Raw genomic sequence first — 21,616 nt, 5'->3', positions numbered from 1 at the left:
GATGGAATATAGATTTGCAGATAACATTTTGAGACCTTACAGGAATCAACATCATTTTGCCTATATGCTCCAACCTTCACTTTCAATTGTGGTCCATTACCTTCATCCTTCATTACCACACCCTAAAATTATAGTTATTTTTAAGAACATGGATGTATACTTATGTGCATCAGATTGTTTTTTTTGCATTTTGTATACCAAGCCCATGCATGCAGAAAGACAATTACCACTCTACCTCAAGCTCAGGAGTATGCAATCAAGACTCATTATTCCCCTGCTTCTCATTTCATTCACACCCTTTATGTCTCAGAACAATAGTGAATGGAGAGCAAAGCATCCCAAAATACTTGAGGAAAGGAAGAAGTCAAAGGACATGCTGAGAAATGTGAATCAAAGAGGGAGAAATTTCGGTGAAGATCGTTTGTTTAAAGTGGAGCTTTCATCTTTGGTGGTTGAGAGATTGTACTTTTTGTTAGATCCGTTTCTTGAATCATGATCCCTTGGGGTTTGGCAGAAAGCTATAATTTTTGGAAGGCTCACTTCTACAAAAGCTTATGGTTATGGAGAAAAATCAACGTTTGTAGATCCATGAATCAGAGTCTAAAAGTCTGCTTGGATATTTAGTGTCTCATAAAATACAACATAGGAAGAGACTTGTGGAGTATCAGAGCTGGAAAAGATCATGAAGACCATGTGGTCCAGCCCCCTCCTTTAATGATGAGGCTACTGAGCCCAGTGAGGTTGAATGATTCATCCAGGTTACATGACTACAAGGAACGGTAGACAAACTGGACTAGAATAGACCTCTTAACTCCCAAGCCTGTATATTTTCAACACTATTACACATTACTAATCATTTGGAAACATTTGAGCCAAAGCATGAACCATGTATCATAAATGAGAGAATCTTAGCAATAAAAGAGACCTTGGAGGTCATCTGGTGCCATCTCCCTTCTGAGGCAGGAATCCTTTTGGTAACATAGCTGACAAATGGCCACTCATTCTGGCTTAACTCTAGTGCCAGGAAGTTCAGTATGTTACAGGCAGCTTGTTGTGTCTTTTGATATCTCTACATATTGGTAAATTTGTTCTGACAGAAGGTCATATCTGTGCCTTGAAAGTATCACCCCATTGGGAGTGAGGGTGGCCAGAGGTGAGTGGTATGGTATTGGTGTTGGTGAGGAGTTTACTCTTTTTCTCATCTTACAATAAGGATAGTAATGCCTACCTCTTAAGGGTCATTGTGAAGACTAAAGATGCAGTTTATAAAGCATCTACCATCGTGCCTGCTTCAACATAGGTACTCAAAGTGTAATTATTATTGACTTTTATCATCATTATTACATTTTTGAAGTTATGCCCTCTGGCTGGGCGCCATGGCTCACACCTGTAATCCTAGCACTTTGGGAGGTGAGTGGATCAAAAGGTCAGAAGCTCAAGACCAGCTTGGCCAACACAGTGAAACCCCATCTCTACTAAAAATACAAAAATTATCCAGGTGTGGTGGCATGTGCCTGTAGTCCCAGCTAGTCAGGAGGCCGAGGCAGGAAAATTGCTTGAACCCAGGAGACAGAGATTGCAGTGAGCTGAGACCACGTCATTGCACTCCAGCCTGGGTGACAGAAGGAGACTCCATCTGAAAAAAACAAACAAACAAAAAACAAACAAACAACAACAACAACAACAACAACAAAAAACAAGAAAAGAAAAGAAATTATGCCATCTGGAGCAACACAGACTATGTCTAATCTTGCAAATTTTTTAAAGCAGTTAGCATGACCCTTTAAGTCTCCTCTTCAGACTAAATATTCTCTGATTCTTCTACTGCTCTTCCTGTGATACATTTTGGATGCCTTCATTCACACTAATTTGTCAATTTTCCCCTTAAAATGTGGTGGCCAAATGTGGTCAATCCAATGTACTCTACAGTGGAATAATTACTTCTTTAGATCTGGATGTTTCACTTCTCATAAAGCAACCTAGATTTATGTTAGCATTTTTGGAGGCCAGATCACACAGTTGGCTCAAGTAAAACCTGATTATCCTATCCAGAACATTAGCTATGCCTCCCAACTTTGTGTCAACTGCAGATTTGACAAGCATGATTTTTACCTCTTCATCCAAACTGTTGATAAAAAATGTTGAACAAGAAAAGGCCAAGGGCAGCTTCGAGGAACACCTCTGGTCCTTCCCTGCATACTGACATCCATCCACTAGTTTGGTGACATTGTTCCACCAACTTCACATCTACCCACCTGTACTATCAGAAATAACTCAGCAAGATAGAGTCACTCTTCGTGTTTTTGAAATTGGAGATTTAATTTATCTGGAGGTAAAATGCAATTTTTTTTTTATCGATGAAGACAGGTTTTGAACCCATAATTGGGACAATGTGAACTCAGGAAGTAATTTCGTGTTTGAGTTACTATGTAATGCTTAAAGAAAAAAAATTGCCTTCTCTTAGTGTGAAATGATAATGCTTTTGCTGGGTTGTTTATTTTTCCAAAATGTTTTGAAATTACTCTCTGAATCTGGGAGAAGACTGGAGAATTTGCAGATTTTATGTGTTGGGTAAAGAAGAGATTACAGAAGAGCTAGAATATGTCTTTTAGGAGCCTTTTCCATTTCTGTAGAGATCACAGAGATGAAGAGATGCCTTTAAAGTGTTGATGAAGGAGAATGTTGGACATATTCCTAGATAGTGATTAGTATTCCTTTTGGTGATTCTCAGAGAAGATTCTTAAGCTTTTTTGGGGAGAGGGGATTACTTCTTTCTTTTATTTAACATGCTTTACTCTGAAGAAATTAAACCTATTCTTTGTGCTGCAGCATAAGCCAGTTTTCTTTGTCTTTTTCCATGGTGGATGTAAGGAATGGTGGTTGTGTCCATCATTTGAGCCAAAGTGCTCAAAGATTGGAAGCTCAACTCTCAGCATCTTCCTTCAATGGCCCCTTTAATATTTTTAAAAAGGTTTTACTTTTTATTATATATACAAGGCTTGTGGCTTTCTTCTTAATCCTGATCCTCTCTATTTCCTCAGCCCACAACTGAACCATAATTTAACAATACCTTAGTATCTAAAACTGCATTATTGCATACTTGTATATTGCAAGGTGAACAGACAGGACATTAGCACTCTCGAAAATTGACCAGGGAACAAACAGGTAATGTTTCATCATATGGAATATTCTAGGAATGTTATAGTTCACCCATTCACTCAATAGTTATTGAACACTCTGATATGTCAGGCACAAAGTTAGGCAATGGAGACAATGGGGAGTAAAATCAGATTTAGTTTCTTCTCTCATTGGGCTTACAGTCTAGGGGAGAAACAGCTATTAATCAAACAATCAAGAACAATTGTAAACCATTGTATTGTAAAGGAAAAGGAGATGGTGCCCATCACTTGGGTGGGTGTGGGCAGGAAAGGCTTGCCTACATGATGATTGATTCTGAGGTCTGAAGGTATAGGCAGAGCAAGGGCATTGGCGTTGGAAAGCAGCATACAAGGCCCAATGCTGGAGCGCAGTATGGTTAGTACGAGGTTAGGAAATTAGAATGTGGAATGAATCACAGGGAGCAAGAGTGGAGGTGGTGTGAGCTGAGCTGGGAGGTAGAAAGAGTCCTACACGGGCTTCGGAGACATACAAGGAGTGCTGCCAGTGACTTCCAAACTGATGGCTTAGGGTGTATGTTCTGGGGAGTGGGTGGGAGGGGAACCTCACATACGCCAGGTGTGATGTGATGACCTTTGCATTTTGAAAAGATCACAGTGGCTGTAGTAGGGGAAAAAGGAAGAAGAGAAGCCAGAGCGCATGAAGGAGACCATTGTCTAGACAAGGATAGAAGATGATGGCAGTTGGTTATAGGTTGGTGGAAGGATGGATGGAAAGATTGGAAGAGATGAGGGACACTTAGTTAAATTTGTAGAACTTGAAAACTGCCGAAGAGGGTGATGGAAAAGAAGCATCCAGGATAATTCAAGGAGAGTCCGTATGTTTTATAATTTTCTTTGTGAATTTGAAGATTGTGATCTTAAAAATTAAATTGTACAGCATCAATAATTCTGAAAGGAGAGTCAAAAATGGTTCTGTGCCTTGGATCTATTATTGATAGAGTAGGTGACTGTGAGCTAGATGAAAAATTTTAAGTGTCTTTGAACTTAAACAAAATAATACCTATAGTTTCTGACCTCATTAAGACCCAGGGAAATAAGTATGTCAAGGTTCACTTTCAAAAGAAATAACACAATTTTCTTTATTTTCATTATCATTTTTAGTCCAATTCTCTAAAACTCTAGATCCTATAAAAAGAACTACAGTGTGTTCCTGCAGTGCCACCAATGCAGATCGCCATTTCCTTTCATCTTACTTTACCCAATCACAGTATTTTCCCACGTCAGAAAAATTTTCCAGTGTATAAGAGAAAAGCCTTTGGACTGTGAGTATATATAAGCCTGTTCCTGCCTTTGGGGTCCCACGACAACACAGTAGGCTCACAGTCTAAGCCAGGTGCCCAGTTTCCATCTGGACTCCTGACAAATTGTGTGGTCAGGATTTAGAAATCAGAAACCTGGGAAAGGTGCAATGTGATGGACACAGCCACCCCAAATACCATATATGTTATCACCATCGTTTAACACTTAGTGCAGGAAATCCTTTTCTTTGCAGAAGAACTTCAAAGGACCACTTCTAGTTCTCTTGGGTAACATTTATTTTTTCTTTGCTAACACCAAAGCGCAGACAGATATATATATATTTTTTCTTTAGTAAATTGCTAGTGACACTCCATTTTTCCCCTCCCATCCTCAACCTATTGTCTAATAGACCTCTTAAATTTCCCCTCCCTTCTAGGCTGAAGAGCTGTACCTTGCCACTTGTAGAGATTTACTTATTGCCCTTACCTATTACTTTTTTGGCCAAGAACTTTCTCTTTCTCTTTCTTTTCTTTTCTTTTTTTTTTTTTTTTTTTCTTTTTTCGAGACAGAGTCTCACTCTGTCCCTCAGGCTGTAATGTGGAGTGTAGAGGTGTAATCCTGGCTTACTGCAGCCTCAAACTCCTGGGCTCAAGTGATCCTCCTGCCTCAGCCTCCGAAAGTGCTGGCATTACAGGCATAAGCACTATGCCACTTTCTCTTTCTTTACTGGTTTCTAAATTTCTTTCTGACCTTGTGGTCCCAATGTGTTGATCAGCCTTCCCTGCTCAGTGTGAATTTTCTCTAGTTGTCTGAGTAACTTTCTTTTCCATGAAGAGCTCCCTCACATATTTTACTTGCTTTTTGAATTTTAAACAAATAAGCCTTCATTTGAAGGCATCAGAAATAAATACATGATATTAGGTCCTGTCAGTGACTCAGGCATCTCATGTTCTTTCACTGGTTTATCCATGCTATTAATATACATCTACTGAATGCCTACTGTGGTCCAAGCACCATGGGATAGAGCTGTGAATGCAAGCATCCTATGTTCCAGAGGAAAAGACAGGGAACAAGTAACTAGATGCTCGATTATTGTTCTGTGTTTCCATTACTCTATGCATTGTGAGAGATGGATTTTATGAAAATACAGCAGAAAGTGGTAACTCTTGCTCTAATCATTGGATCTCAGATGTCTTGTCATGTATTCCAGTCATCCAACCTCATTCCACAGGTTACTGAGCTTGTGTCCTGAGTCCTGAGATTATGATTTGGAAAGGTAGTCGTTTTCTTTAAAAAATATGTGTGTGTATATATATATATAGTTGGGCACACTTATAGGACTATAAATGAAAGGAAAAAACCAGTGTGCTTGTCATGCAAAGCAGGATGCAGAATGACTATTCACTAAATCACAGTATTATGCACTTATTACAAAAATCATTTTCAAATCTGATATTCATCCTCCCAGTCAGAGAAGGCAGGCACTAAATGTCTCTGATGCAAACCTCACATCAGGATGGCAGGACAGTGATAAGGAAACTTTAAGGCATTTTCTCACATGCTTTACTCTAAGGGTGAGTAGTTATTTTTCATCTCCTCGTAGCTGTATGTTATAACAAGATGAATGGGCCTACGGCTTGCCGGAAGCCATAACTCTCTATATAGTTGACATGACTAGATTCCCAGTTTTGGCCTTTGAGAGCTTGAGAGTAGAATAAAAACATTGACTCCTCCTGACCTTTCCCCTGTGTCTTCTCTTGGCAGAATATCTCAATGCATAATGCAGTTGGTGGGGCCATGACAGGGCCCGGAACTCACCAGCTTAGCAGTGCTCGGCTGCCCAACCACGACACCAGCGTTGTGATTCAGCAAGCCATGCCGTCGCCCCAGTCCAGCTCCGTCATCACCCAGGCACCTTCCACCAACCGCCAGATTGGGTAAGGAGCCCTTCTCGGCTGTCCCTGGGTCCTGGCTGGAGCTCAGGAAATGTTCTGGACTTTCTCCTGGTTTCTGGTGCTCAGATTGGTTGGTTTTTCTGGCTGGCATGATATTGCCTAGAGCGCAGAGTGATGCTTTTGATGGGAGAAGGGAGGAGTCTCTGCTTGGTAGAAGCTGTTTTGATCCTGGACTTTGGGTGGTAGGGGTGGGGTGGGGAGCAAGTCATTCTGTGTCATCATTTCTTCAGACAAGATTTGTGAACTTTAAGATGACTGTGGGAAAACCCATGGTTGTTATGGAGACTAGAGTATAGTGCATAGAACAAACATGGTGGAGGGAAGTTCTACCAGCTCAGCCTTGTCTCCAACAGAGTGTGCCCTTCCCTTCCTGGGAGCTGCCACACTCATCACCTCATCTTCTGTGTGCAGCAATCCCTCCTTGTCCGTGACAGATAAATTCCAAGCTGCCCAGTGGATACCTGAAAATGCAGATACTACCAAACCCTGTGTATAATATGGGTTTTCCGTCTGATAACTGAGATAGCTATTAAGTGACTACTGGGTGGGGCGTGTCCACAGCCTGGACATGGTGGACAGGGAGATGTTTCACATCCTGGGGGGCATGGCTTGGGATGGTATGAAGTTTCATCATGCTACTCAGAATGGTGAGCAGTTTAAAACTTGTGAATTGTTTATTTCTGGAATTTTCCTTTTAATATTTTTGGACCATGATTAACTGAAACTGCAGAAAGCAAAATCACGGATAAGGAGGACTACCGTATTTCCTTAGTCGTCCTGCCCTTTGCTGATTCTTCCCTGCTTCTTCTTCTTGTTACTGCCTCCTTATTAGCCCTCTGCCTCCTCTACGTTGGTCCATGCTGATTCCCGGAGTAGACAAAACAAAGAAAGCAGGCCCCTCTCTCTCATCTATGCAAATAGACAATACTGAGGCATTGAGGAAAAACTGGTGGAAAGATGCTGTCATTGAAGCCCAGACACTCCATGTCATGTGATGGAAAGAGCTCTCCCTTCTGGGTATCCTGTATTAGCTCTAGCCCCTTGCTATGCAAAGTGTGGTCTGAGGATCCACAGCGGGGACATTTCCAGGGAGCTTCTCAGAAACACAGAATCTCTGGCCCAGCTTCCTTATCCCCAGAATGAGGATGGTGTCTGTTCTTTCCAACTTCACAAGAGTAAAGATGAAATCAAAGATTTAAGAGCACATGGATTCTTAGGAAGAAAAGGTAATAACTTTAAGCCAAAGAACTGTGATAAAGTTCTGTTGCTGGCTGCTGAGAACTGGCTGCTCTAAGCTCCCAGAATTCTCTGTTTAAAATGAGAAGGGGCACTTGCTGTGTTTTGTATGTGCATCAACATTCAGTTTGAATTTTCAGTCAAATATTGGATGTGATAATTAAAAACTTAGAAACTGCTCCACATTTGTCAGTAGGTCTTTTCCCTCTTGTTTTTTGGTGCTATAAGAATTCCAGACCCGCAGGGAACACTGGCTTATTCCTCCCCAGGATCTTCCAGAAGGGGCACCTTGTCTCACATTTTCAACTTACCAGGATGGGCGATGACACATTAAGACCCACCTTAAGAAATGAGAGTAATGGGTAATGCGTAATGACCATTTTGTGAGTTTGCTGTGGGTGCATTTGGTTTTCTATTCAAGAAACAGAATATTAACCTGGCCCTTTGAATGCTTGGCTTTGTTGAAAGGAGTCAATGCTAGGTTGGTAAGTATCTCTGCTAAAGATTTCTTTTGTTCTCAAATGACCATGAGAGCAAACGTTGCCGCTATCTAAATCAAGAACCCATAGTATGCTAAGAGAGTGGGGTGGATTCATTAAAGACAGCATCTAAATCTCCAGGGACTTCTCTCAAGTGGCTTGGCTTTCAGCAGACAATTCACAGTTAGGCCAGCTAATTATAATTATTTTATTTTTCTTTCAAGGGGAAAAAACATAAAATGTGCTAGAGTTTACTAGCGGTTTTACAGCATTCCTTCCTTCCCCCCTGGAGTTCTCCTGCCTCCCTCTCCCTGCCACCCCCCACCAACTACCCTTTTGGAGGCCTTTAGTATTCAGCCATTGTTAGCACAAAGCTGGTCTTTATGAAACAGTCTTTTGAGGGCTAGCACTAAAGTTTAAGATGAGTGCTGACTCTGTCAATAATTTACGCAGCTGGCTCAGGACTGTACATTTGGGTGACATTTGTAGGCCGTGTCACCATGCCTGGATGGAGGCGGGTGTTTCTCTGGTATGGACGCCTTTTGGACACACTCCATCTTCCCATTTATTCTCCAGCCTGGGGTGTTGTGTGTCGCTCCTGGTGTGTTCTAGGAGATAATTGTCACTTTTAGGACTCTGTCTCATTGCCAAGCCTGAGGGAGGCTATTTCTTTCATTCAGATTCCTCCCTGGTGTGTTTGCCATGTTGATTCAAACCCACACATCTTGTCATTTCCATTTTTCTCCATCCAAAACCTTGCCCAGATGATCCTGGAGACTCAGCAAGAAATAACCCAACCCATCTCACCAGTGGATTCAGTATGAAACTCTAGGTGGTAACATTTGGGGATGGTTGACTCTTTTATTTCTCTCAGGAAAGAGGAAATGAGTACTTATTTGAAAACATGAGTTCCCTCTGGGGACTGTGTCTTTAAATGAGCATTTGAAATTGCAGATAGCTTTTTTTTTTTACTTTATTTTATTTTTTTGAGGCTGCACAGAACCATATTGTAGTAATATTCTGATTTTTATCACAACCTCAAATATTTAAGTGTCAAAATCTGGCCAAGCCACCTGCAAATGTTTGCCATGGCTACTGGCCAAGAAAAACAGCAAACAGCAATGAAAGTCTTCATTCAGGCTCAGCGCTTAAGCTGCATCCAGCCAGAAAGGCTGGGACCCACCTGTGCCCACGCACAGTGCTCTTGTGCTGTGGCCAGCGGGTGTGTTCACGGCTGAGACTGTGTGGGAGAGGGGGCCGCCTGGCTCCTGCTCCCCCATCTTCCCTTCCCTTCTACCAGTGCTTGGCTGCTGCAGGCAACCCCCTGTTCTTGCTCTTCTCTGTCTCCCTCTTTTCACAGTGCAAAATTTAAGCTTAGAGGCTTGAATGTATTGAGAGAGCTATCGACATAAAGGACTTGAAACGGGAGTAGTGCCAGTTATCAGGGAGGACTTTGGGGACAAAGGGTAGGCATCCTTGTAAGCATTTGATTTTCATGCTTTTGAACAGGCACTGAGCCAAACCAGACCAAAATGAGTGCAAATGCAAAAATCCAAAGAAGTAATGTTAAAAGGAAGTAGACAAACAACACGTGCAACTTCCATTCCATACCACAGCAATCCATACCATGCCCTGTGCTCAATTCTGTGAAAGTAGTGCCATTACCTCAATAGAAACCAGAGGTAAATATAAATATCTCAAATTGCTCTTGTGTGGTTGGGCAGGCTAGAAAAACACACAGCTATAGAGAGTGTGGGAGGCATCCCCAAACTAGTGACTACTTGTGCTTAGTCAAACTGGCAGACGCTCTGCCGGGAAGAGTGTCTTTGGCTGACTGATGGTAGCATTTTCAGAGATAAGTTTCCCAGATGGAAAAAAGAGTGAGCCTTGGGCTGTGGGGAAGACAAGTGAGATAGAAAACAAGCATGTATTAAATAGAGATAAAATTGATTCAGCCTTGAACCAAATATGTGGCAGAATCCAAACAGTATCTCTCCTCCTGTCATTTTTATTAGCATCATGCAACAGGCTCATTAATTCAGGCCCAAGTCAGCAAAGCCTGGGAAAATGGCGGAAGGGCAGGTAGCACTAGTGGAAGTTCACACACTCTCTCTGTCTCTCAGTTTCTTATCATCTAAGACATTTTTGTAGGAGTCAATAGTCAGTTGAGTAGATGGCTGTAATCTTAATAGATCTCAGCTTTCTTAACTAAGTTGATTCTTCTTTATGGATAAGTGATAGTAGATAATTTACACTCAGTAATTCTTCAGGAGAGCAATGAAGATAATATGGAATTTGGAGTTCTACAAGAATGGATATCAATACAGAGTTCTGATGGGTTATGGGAGACACTTCCAAAATATTCTACACATTTTTTTCTTACCCTTTACTTCTTTGTAGGGCACTGGCCAAATATGTCTAACATCAGAATATACAAATGTGGAGTATTCTGGTGAAAAGAATGAATTGGCCAGCTGCATCAGGAAACTCAGAAATATGTTCAACAGAATGCATATATGAAGACATTTATGTGAAAAAATCCTCCCTGGTTTTACACCAATTTTAATCCTGGAACATATATTTCCACATGATGCGTAGCTTAGGCATTTGGTTATAAACCCTATTTGCATGGGGCTGTAGCTAGGCAGTAGAGACATAAAACTTAGCCAGAAATTTATATAAAATATCATAGAAAAAAATCTTGTTTTATGTAAAGATAAAAAGGTGCCAAGACTTACCATAAATTGTACCTCCTCTTACCTTTTCTGTGCCTCTTTATCCCTTTTCCTTTGCAATCCCAGATGCTATGTGTCATGCAGAATATTAGATGTAGTTCAGTGGACATAACCAAGGAAAACAAACAAGCAAACAAAGAAAAATAATAATAAAAAGAAAAGCTGATAACATCTCAAAATGTGTTCGTGGCAGAAGCAATGTCATGAATCACGTGGCTTTGCTGTGTGAGTTAGTTCCTGCCCAGTGTTCCCTCAAGATGAGAATGTTAATAGATTTGAGGGGTTTGTGTCATCGTTGCTGGGGTTGGGGGAAAGAACAGCAGAAAAATCAGTAAATGATGCCATCACTGAAGGTCATGGCTTAAAGAAGACCTAAATAACAAAGCAACTTACAGGTTAAGAATGTGTTTGCCTTGTCAATGCATAAGTGTATGAATCCATTTTTAAGAGCTTTCTAAAGCTCCTCAAACCAAAGTGAACATGACTAAGACTGTCACTGTCTACTATGGGCTAATGCTGGGGACATTCAGGCCAGCCTCCTTCCTGCTGGAGGCAGTGGGGCAGCAGGTCCCGGCTTGTCACTGGTCCTCAGCCCTTAGCCAGGACAACTTGAAGCCCCTTTGAATAATGCAGACCAGAAGTCATTATTTCCTGCTTTGTGTTTTGCTGAGTATCACGGCTATGAACATAGCTTTATTGTTGGAAAGTTGCTGGATCTTTCACAGCCCCGAAAACATTTACGAGGGCCCTTCCGGCGGATGCTTTCTGGGAGGGTTGACAGACTTAACCATATGGCTCCCGTTAAATCCCATGCACAGCCTTGAGAAATTACCTTTGACAAGGGGGCCGGCAGCCTTCCATTCACAGGGTTTTATGTGTGGAACGAAACATTAAGTACTGATACTTGAGGAAATATAATGTTTCTTAACATTCAAAAGTTGTAACACCACATGGTATTGTGGTCAGATGAAGGGGGTACAGCCAGAACATGGGAGCACATGGCTGGGTATTCCAAGAGACAGAAAAATACCCCAGCTCTCGTCTCCGAATCTGGTTCTTGCCTCTGATTCTTCAGGCAAGCATTGTGTCTTGGTGTCGTCTCAGCTTCCCACCTGGAACACAGTAAGCCTGCTCTACTTGGGAGAGAAAATCAGAGGTAGTTCCTCGATGGCTCAAGCTCTTTGTTAGAAAGGGCCTTGATACTGACACTGAAGAAGAGAAAGGAAGACAATATTTATTCAGGACCTACTATGTGCCAGGCACTGAGCTAGCTTTGCATGTTATTTCCTGTAATTCTTCAATAGCTCAGAGAGGTAGATGTTATTTACCCCAATATTAGTGCTCCAAGAAGAAAAATAACTTGTCCAAAGTCACCCAGCCAGGGAGATAAACAGAGTTTTGAATGAGTCTATTGGACTCAAAAGCACATGTTTCCACATGTTCCTGACCATGGCAATACCAGTGCCATGGAAGACCCATGAGTGTGCTTGAGACTGGCAGAATCATCTATGCACAGGAGTTAGCTAATGCTCAGTCTATCTGGTTAGAGTGACAAACACTTCATCCCCTCATGTTTAAGGAAACCATAGCATCACAGAGAAGTGACAGCCCTGTTTCCAACATTTGGTTGCTCTATATTTGGCTTCTTAGCTTGCAGGAAGACCACTATTCCCTGCCCAAATGCAGTTCAACTTCCAGATTTGTTCCACTTCCTGAGGGGACAGGTGACTTTGCCTGTGAACTTTTCTTGGAGGAAGACTTCATTTCTGGAACTCCTACACAGAACCTGGCCCTCAGAGTTTCTGAAGCTTCCATGTAAGTGTCTCAGTGTGCATTTCTTCCCTCCTGTTTTTGGAAAAGATAGGCACAAATGAGGGACTACTTCTACAGCAACTAGCCTGGGATTATTCTTTCTGTGCTTACAATAAATCTAGACATTTGTTCTTTTGTGCAGCATATTGAAAAGACATGCCTGGAAGACAAGAGCTTGCTTGGAGCAAAACCATGTCAGGTCAGAGGGGAGTCAAAGAAAAGCATTGTCATGGGTTCCGAGGTCATGGGTTTTAGACATTCAGGCTCTGCCATTTAAAAGATTTGCCACCTTGGCTAAGCACTCAGCTTCCCCAGACCTGGTTTCCTTTACCTACATATAAAGGGGTTAGCCAATTAATTGAGTCAGTCTCAGCTCCAAAATTCTCATTCACTGCCTCTCTTCTGTCTCAAATTTATTCTCTCTTTTGGTTTGTTTTCTTCCAGGAGCCAAGTTTGGCAGAAGCTCTAGATTATCTGACTTCCTAGATATGTTCACATAGCCCAGAGAGTGAGAACAGAATAGGGTTTGGGAAGAGAAGCCCACAGCAGTAAAAGGGAGGGGTCCTAACATATGACGTCAGAGAGACTTGACTTCTAGGCTCAGCTCTTAGGTGAATAACAGCAACCTCTTCTCTTTGTCAGGTGCTGTTTACAAGGCACATCTCTACTAGTTTAGCATGCATGATTCTGTTACCTGGGAATTAATACACCCATTTTGCAGTTGAATAAAGTAAGGTTCAGAGATTAAGTGACTTGCTCCGGGTCATAGTGATAATGGCCAGAGCCAGAACTCAAATCCAGACCACCTACTTCATGCACTATCCCATAGTTCCCAAGAAACTTAACTTGCCCAGGTTTAAGTTTTATCACCTGTAAAATTAGGGGGGTGGGTATCATTAGAAAATTCTCAAAATTCTTTTCAGCACTAAAATGTTAGTGATTTTCATAACAAATTTAATTTCGTAAACTACTTGATAAGGTAACTTCTCTGGGGACTCACTGCTGCGTGCGTGACTAGGTATAGCTTCCTCTCTTGAAGTAATCTTATCAGGAAATTGTTCTTTTATTCTCACAAACACCGAAAATAGTAAACATGTAAAACAAGTCCAATCCAACATAAGAGATCTGGATGATGATTTTGCCAGACACAGTTCTATGGGAAAATGCAGTCCACTGTCTTATATTCTTGAATTATTATTATTTGGGGAATTATTTTGTGGAAGATCTGAAACAAAACTTTAGCTCATATCACTGGTTAGTGTCTTCCTCTGTGTAAGCCTTGGATAAGGTGCCTTGTGAGTGAATATTTGGGAATGAGAGTATGTAGTCTCCCGTAATGCAAACTGCAAAAATTAACTGCTCTTTTCTGCACTTGTCATAGTTCCTACATCAAGAGTGGCTCAGTATTATTTCCTGTTTACAAATCCAGAAGCAAGAATGAAAACCTAGCAGGTTCACATGGCTTGTGGTGTTTAGGGAGAGTCCCATGACTGAGGATAGCCATTTATTGAAGAACATCAAAAAGAGTATTAACATGGGAAAATGATTAGTATGTGCAGTGCCCTGTGTGAACTGAGCATGTTAGGAGAAGCTTGAATTGAACCTGGTAATTCAGAGCTGGTCCTTTGGAACTGGAAGTACACTTGGCTTTTTTGAAGATTGAACATGTCCAAGTAATAGGGCGGTGTCCCAGTGGGCATTTCAGATATTTGGAGCTTTTATATTCTATAATACTATATGTCTCACAAAATGTAAATAACACTTGTCTGAACTGTTTGATAGATTCTGAATTAAAAGTGAAGCATTAATCTAGAAATTTGGAGATAACCTATGATGCCCTTTGCATGTATGCTATTTTCATGTAATCAGACACTTTGAGATTCAAAAGATAGCTCATTCAACAGGTTCTTTCCTATGCATTTTTAATTTATGTTTCACCAAATTTTCTCTACAATCATCTTTTATATCCCTTCTAATGAAGATTTAAAGATTACATAAATACCATTAGCATTTTACTCTGATTGAATCAGAATAACACATAAACATCCAGTTTGATCTTGAATTTTGAATGTAAAGGGAGTCATTGATATTAAGATTCTAGTATATAAGGATGGAATCCTATTTCAATGAGGCAGTGCAACACCATTGCTCTAGGGATAGAAAGCCAAGGCTGGTGACTCTGACTGTACCATGCATGAGCTCTGGACTTTGAACAGGCTTCTTTACCTTGCTGGGGACCTGACTTTTCCATCTTATAAAAAGAAAGAATGAAACTAGGTTGTCTAATAAATGCTTTCTCCTAGCTCAAATTCCCAATAATTCTGAAACAAGCTCTTAGGAACAAGTGTGTTTCCTTATCATGGCTCACACCCTACAACAACACTACTTGGCTGACCTAGACTGCTGAAGAAGAATTCTACAAAACACACTCACATTTAGCAGGTAGTCTAGTAATCCATTTGCCAGGTATGTTGTGCTTTTGGCAAATATCAACTAAAAGTTCCTGCAGAGTAATAAACATTCTTAATGGTACCAGACACATTTAAAGGAATTTGGGGTTTTATAGTTTTCCCCCCTTTGGCAAAGTGCATTCTGGCTGATGATTAGGCCAGTCTGTAAAATGATAGGACCCTTGTGAGCATTGGGTAGCGACATGATGGAATGTGCTTGGTTTGCTTTTGCAGGGTCACAGACCTTTGCAGAGAACAGATGGCCCCAAACATCTTTGAAATGCTAGAAATGACTTCCTGAATAACCATATGCCCATCATATCTTAGTCCAGCGATGGTAATTCACAAGCCAAACACACAGCACTTTACAGCTGACCTCCGATGTATTATTTTTAGTCTATGGAACGCATTAACATTTTCTACATGAATAATCATAATGATAACTGGAACCTGTAAGAGCAAATACCCATCCCCAAATCACTGAGCCATTGAACACTTGTCAGATGAGCAATGACATTCTTAGAATCTGTCGGGGAAGGAGGCTAAGCATTTGACAGACTCTCAGGGATCTCTGCTTAGCATGTCACTTCATCTTATTTTTCTCGAGAGTCTTGCTCAAATTGCATATTTAAAGAGATAAGCAGTAAGGTACTAGATTGAAGAGAAGCTAAATGAAGTAGTAGCTGATTCCTTTTCAGTATTGTTTGGGTTGTGGGAGGGAAGCCTACTGGATGAATCTGCAAACTCAATGAAACCAGTCTAATTCTCACTTCCTTCCAAAGCCCCATGTTGAGTCAGTGTATATTTTAAATGCCAAAACTAAACAAAAGGCAAACTATAGATGCATATTCCAAATCATAGACTTTATAAAGCATTGAAAGAATTAATTTAAAATAATCCAACTAGGCTTCATACTGTTAGAGGTGACTGAGGAATTTTACAGACCAGGTACACCCAAATAAAAATCTGATGAAATAAAAGTCTGGAATTGGAGAAAGTTGAAGACTTCTAACTAAAAAGAAAATGAGGGGTGTCGGGGGTGGGGGCATGTGGTGTCAATTGCTAGATTTGTCCCAATCCCCCCGCCCCCACCACATACACACACACCACACACAGACACGCACACACACACACACACACACACACGCACACAGTAGATAGCTGCTACTTATTTAATGCAGCTCTGTAGTCAGGCACTTTGCAGAGAATCAGAGGAGTGAGTTTGCTGAAATCTCATTTGGCAAATTGGTGTGTGTGTGTGTGTGAGAGAGAGAGAGAGAGAGAGAAAGAGAGAGACAGAAGACAGAGACAGACAGAGATTTTTGTAAAAAGAGTGTGTGAAACTTTGGCTACCCCACCTGAAGCCACAGACAACCAGCCTTATATTGGGGCCACTGCATTCCATAATTATTATTGCCATTAGGAATAATTATTATTTGCTTGGTTGAGTTGGCAGTTTGCAGCCTGCCTGAGACAGAGGCTTCTCAAAGGAGCCATAGAACACAAAGTCCCAACCAATCTCCCACAAGTGCTTCAACATGTTTGGACGACGTCCTTCTCTTGGTTCATTTCATTGGGTTTCATACCCATTGAGCTTCAAATTGAATGAAAAGTGCATCAGATACAAAACCAGCATGAATGAGTGCCGGCACTCAGGAAGCTTTTCTGATTGGAGGTCTGGATTCGTGGCTTTTCTCAAGTCTGGAGATGAAAGTTAATTTTTTTCGTGACATTGTGTTCCTCTAATTAAAAATGGAAAAATAAATAACAAGATGGGTCTTCAGTTAGAGGCTAGGTTCAAAATAGTCTGAGAGACAAAGTGCAGAAGAATGAGGAAACCCCCAGCCAAAAAGCAGCAAGGCTGTTTAGGAGGCAGAACAGCGACAATTTGAACTTAATTTTTTCCCCAATGTGTTTAACCTTCTTGCACACAAACTCCAGATTCCAGATTTTGTATTATTTCTTCTTTCCTTTGCTGTATCATTTTGAAATAACTGTGCCTGAATATTCCTCCAACCCTCTTTAGGGATCTCAGAAAGTGTGGTCAGGGGATGTTTAACCAGCACAGTGTTCACAACAGAAGCTGTGCCTGGTGAAAAGCCCCCCCAAGCCACTAAAGAGAAAAGAATATGACAAGACATTCTTCCAGACGTTATTTTTCCCGTAGACTTGGTTGGTTCCTTGCCAAGGCCTGTACCACAGTCACAGGCAGAGGCCTGTGGGTGCTTAAAGAGAATAGCACACGCCCTCAATTGCGGGTGTCTCTCTCCTCCCCTTTACCTCTTCCTCCCATAGTGGTTGTTTGTAGCTCAAGTGGCTGAATCAGACCCTTGAGAGCTTCCTAAAAAAGGCTGAATCAGAAGAAAACACCCAACAGCTTCCAGTTACTGTGTCAGGCCCACCACAGTACAGTGAATGTTAGCTTTGTCTCCACAGGCACCCAAACAATCTGTCAAGCATTGCAAAGCCAACTGTGATTTTTAGACAGGGCAATGTTTGGGTGAGGGAGAAGGGACAAAATGGAGGAAGGTGAACAAGATGGCACAGTTCCGATTGCTTCCGGGTTCTTCATCACCAACTTTCCCGCGCCCAGGAAAGTGCAGGACAACCGAGCATGTGCCAGGTGACGTCAATCCGAAGGGATGGAAACTTACCTGGCCACGGCTACGGAGATGCCCCTATCACGCCCTTATCCCGCCCACTGCCCTCCCCCTTCCAGTACCAATGCATAAAAGTCCACTGCCGGCAAAGGCCGGCGCGACTTCCCTGGCCCCATACCTGAGGACCGGAGAACCTTACCAGAGAGTGTGTGCATATTTGCAATAAAAGGCTGCCACTTTCTTACGTACTTTGGCCTCATGTTTAATATTTAGCTCTCCTAAATTAAATTAAATTAAGACAGGCAAGGAAGACCCGGGTGACCTCACTAGAAGTGAGGGAGGTGCCATGTCTGGGTAATCAATGCCTTGTCCGCCTGTCAAGAATGCAGGTGACTTGGTGCACACCTTCTCACAGATGTAGTGCCAGGGTGGGGTGAAAGAGGAACCTACTCTCCCATTCTAGGCATTGGAAAGATACTTCTTTTGCTATTACCCTTTGCACAAAAGGTTCTTTGGGTAAATGCCCCTGTGTGAATAAGAAGTAAATCAAAGTTGCACTGTAGTGATTTCCAGGGATTTGTGGTCCTGGATATTATATATAGAAAAACTGTTTAGTGGGAAAATATTACAAAGGAGCATTCCTGTCTGGGTTTTTATAAAAGATGACAAAATAGTGTTGTAAAGAAACAGAAATCCAGCACTTTCTCAGTAGTATTAAAGCCTGTCCTAAGGTAAAATTTCATGGGAGTGTAGAGTTGCTGCTTTTTCATTTTTCATTTGTTCTTGGAATTTAGGGGTAGAGAAAGGCCAAGGGAAATGGGCTTCATCAGCAAGGAGTTTAATAAAGACAGAACTTTAATTGGTTCATTCTCAATGGTAACCTTCAGGGGGAACTGAATTTTTACAAAGTCTCAGTAGTGTATTGTTTGTATCAGTACTTAATGAGTTCCATTGTTAACTTTTACATCAAAGACCCTGTTGCATCAACTTCTTTTTAGTCTTATGGTAGGAAGTGCTTGTTTTCAAGGTGTTTCCATGAAAAGCATTTGATCCTTCATGATTCCATGATGGATTTCTCTGGAAAGCTGGGAGTTTTCCAAAATCTAACTGTTATATCAGTTTTTATGGTGATGGGTCTCATTTTTCTTCTAGTATACATTATCTTCTCTACTGATTGACTGAATTTTCAGTCAAGAAATGAAATGAGCTTGCAAATTTTGTTAATTGCACTGAAATTAGACGTGTGGTGAGTTTTAGAGGAGCGTCCAAACAGAGCTAGATTCCATCAGAGCCTTGAGGAAAATTAGATGGCAGACCCCAAGGAAGAAAAGGGCAGAACACAGGCTGACATATGACAATTCCTGGGAAACTATTTAAGTTTCTTGGGGGGGGGGGGAAAAAAAGATAGCTGATGGTTTTTAAAAAAATAAATTAATTAATTAATTAATAGCTGGCAGATCCCAGAACATTGTAATGTGAAATCTGGGTGCCATAACATAAAGATGAATTATTAAAATATGGGCACCTCGAATCCACTAACTTGGGCCCACCAGAGCCTGCCCAGGGGCTGCCAAGGATGAGGGGTGTGGAGATTGGCCAGGTGGGCAGGGCTTCCCATCTCCCAGGTCTGCCTTCAGCCACCGCAGCTTCACATGTGTGAACTCAGTTGGGTTTCTGCATAAGCATTTCTTTGAACAAAGGGCTCTTCAGCAAGAACATAGTTTGAAAACTACAAAATTGGAAGATGCTTTTCTCTCTATGTACCACAAACAAGAGGAAAAATGAGTTGTTGGGTTATGATTAAGCAGGTACCATCTTGTAGATCAATTTCCGGGAGAACCAGTGATGCCATCATCATCATGGAAAGTAGATGAGATTGGACAGGCAAGCTGTAGCTTCCAAGGTGACTGGAGAGAGAATAAAACATGAAAGAACGTTTAGCAATTGGATGCGAGGGAAGAAAATCATCAGAAGGGAAACATAGAAACTTCATGGGGATCTGTCCATTTCAATCTCTCAGGAAAGGGTAGAACAACAATAACAAAGGAAGTTGTATCACTTCAATCTACCCTTTTAGGCAGGGTACACTCACACATGATTGCAAGGAGGTGCTCATGGCACTAAGCCCCAAGAGGAGCAGAGAGGCAGCATTCATGGACAGAGCACCTGTGCTTCAGCCTCCACCTTCATTTTTATTTTTATTTTGGTTTTTATTGTTGAGACAGAGTTTTGTTCTTGTTGTCCAGGCTGGAGTGCAATGGCACGATCTTGGCTCAATGCAAACTCTGCCTCCTGGGTTCAAGTGATTCTTCTGCCTCAGCCTCTGGAGTAGCTGGGATTACAGGCATGCGCCACCACGCCCGGCTAATTTTGTATTTTTAGTAGAGATGGGGTTTCTCCATGTTGGTCAGGCTGGTCTCGAACTCCCAACCTCAGGTGATCTGCCTACCTCGGCCTCCCAAAGTCCTGGGATTACAGGGGTGAGCCACCGTGCCCAGCACAGCCTCCACCTTCAACCTGCACACCTCCACTCCACATTTCAGTTTAGTCCGCCAGGATTTCACTATTTTCTTTTCCTCTCTCTTCACGATTTCACCTCTGCCACAGTTAAGCCTGAACTCTGCCAGTGGGAATACCTCATGGAACCTAATGATGACTTCCTGAGACCTGCATCTCAGTGCCCAGGCCCTGGGACAGTCCTTTACTTCTTCCTCCTTCACAGGCTCAGTATGTCCTCATCTCACAGGCAAGGCCCTGTGGTTTCCCTCTTTAATTATTACATGTATGTTGTCATGAATTGAATTGTGTCCCCTCAAAAATATGTGTTGAAGTCCTAACCCCGGGCACCTGTGGATGGGACCTGATTTGGAAATAGGGTCTATAATCAGGTTAAGATGACATTGTGGAGGATTTGGGTGAGTCCTAAATCCAATGATTGATGTCCTTATAAGAAGTCCATGTAGAGACACAGGGACTCAGAGACACACAGGGAGAGCACCATGTGTCTGCAGAGGCAGATATTGGAGGGATGGAGCTGTAAGCCAAGGAACGCCAGGGACCACTAGCCACCATCAGAAGCCAGGAGCTGGGCATGGAGCAACTTTCCTTCAGAGCCCTGAGAACCCCTGCTGCTGACACCTTGATTTCAGACTTCTAACCTCCAGAACTGTGAAAAAAATACATTTCTGTGGCTTTTAAACCACCCAGTTTGTGGTAATTTGTGACTGCAGCCCTAGAAAACGAATACATGTGTCTCCATGTAATTATGGATCTATCTGCTTTGCCAACGGAATCGTGGTTTAAAAAAAAAAGAAAAACTATCACTGCATTCTCCTTTTATTGAACTGTAACAGATGTGGGGGATAAATACATTAAGAGAAAAAGCCAACTAAGAATGAAAACAAGACTACTCTCTGGAGAACAGCTATCTTGCTGTTGGGACCTGTTTGGGGAGATGCCCCCAGTTCTCGGTTCTCCATTTGTACAGAAAGGGAATGAAGAGGCCTGCTCTAGATCAAACAGATCCACCGTGACTATCTTCTATGAAAGATCTTAGTAGAGATGCATTTTACCTGGGCTGCAAACCTACACTGCCATAAACATCCACTTTGAGGCAAACAAGGGAGTTTTTTCTTTAGCCTTGAATGCTCTGCTCAGTAGTATTTGCTGGATTCTGAAGCACACACTTCTTGTTGATTAAGCTGTCTGCCCTATAATTTGCAAAGAATGGAAGATCAGCATTGCAGAGAGGTATGGGGGCTTTTCAACTTAGCCTTCTAAGATGTTCTTAGCAACTAGTGACATTCTAGCAGCCCTGAACCAACTTCCTGTGTGGACACGGAAGGAAAGGGCACCAGGGACTTACCTGAGGAAGGAGAGCGCAGGGTGGGCCTTGTTTTTCCGTGTGTGTGTGTGTGTGTGTTTCTGCAGA

At 41.9% G+C, this 21,616-nt stretch overlaps 1 protein-coding gene across 1 annotated transcript in view; it reads left to right on the top strand.

The window, feature by feature from the left end:
• CREB5 (cAMP responsive element binding protein 5) overlaps positions 1-21,616 on the top strand; it is a 417,587-nt gene that overhangs the window by 154,598 nt on the left and 241,373 nt on the right. The window contains exon 5 of the mRNA XM_023225914.1: positions 6,183-6,355. Coding sequence (XP_023081682.1) covers positions 6,183-6,355 — 173 coding nt within the window. The remainder of the gene's footprint in view (positions 1-6,182; positions 6,356-21,616) is intronic.

This window comes from Piliocolobus tephrosceles, chromosome 8, assembly GCF_002776525.5.
Source record: "Piliocolobus tephrosceles isolate RC106 chromosome 8, ASM277652v3, whole genome shotgun sequence".
NCBI classification, from domain to species: Eukaryota; Metazoa; Chordata; class Mammalia; order Primates; family Cercopithecidae; genus Piliocolobus; species Piliocolobus tephrosceles.
The sequence above is the reverse complement of the archived record's forward strand: the minus strand, read 5'-3'. Positions and strand labels throughout refer to the sequence as shown.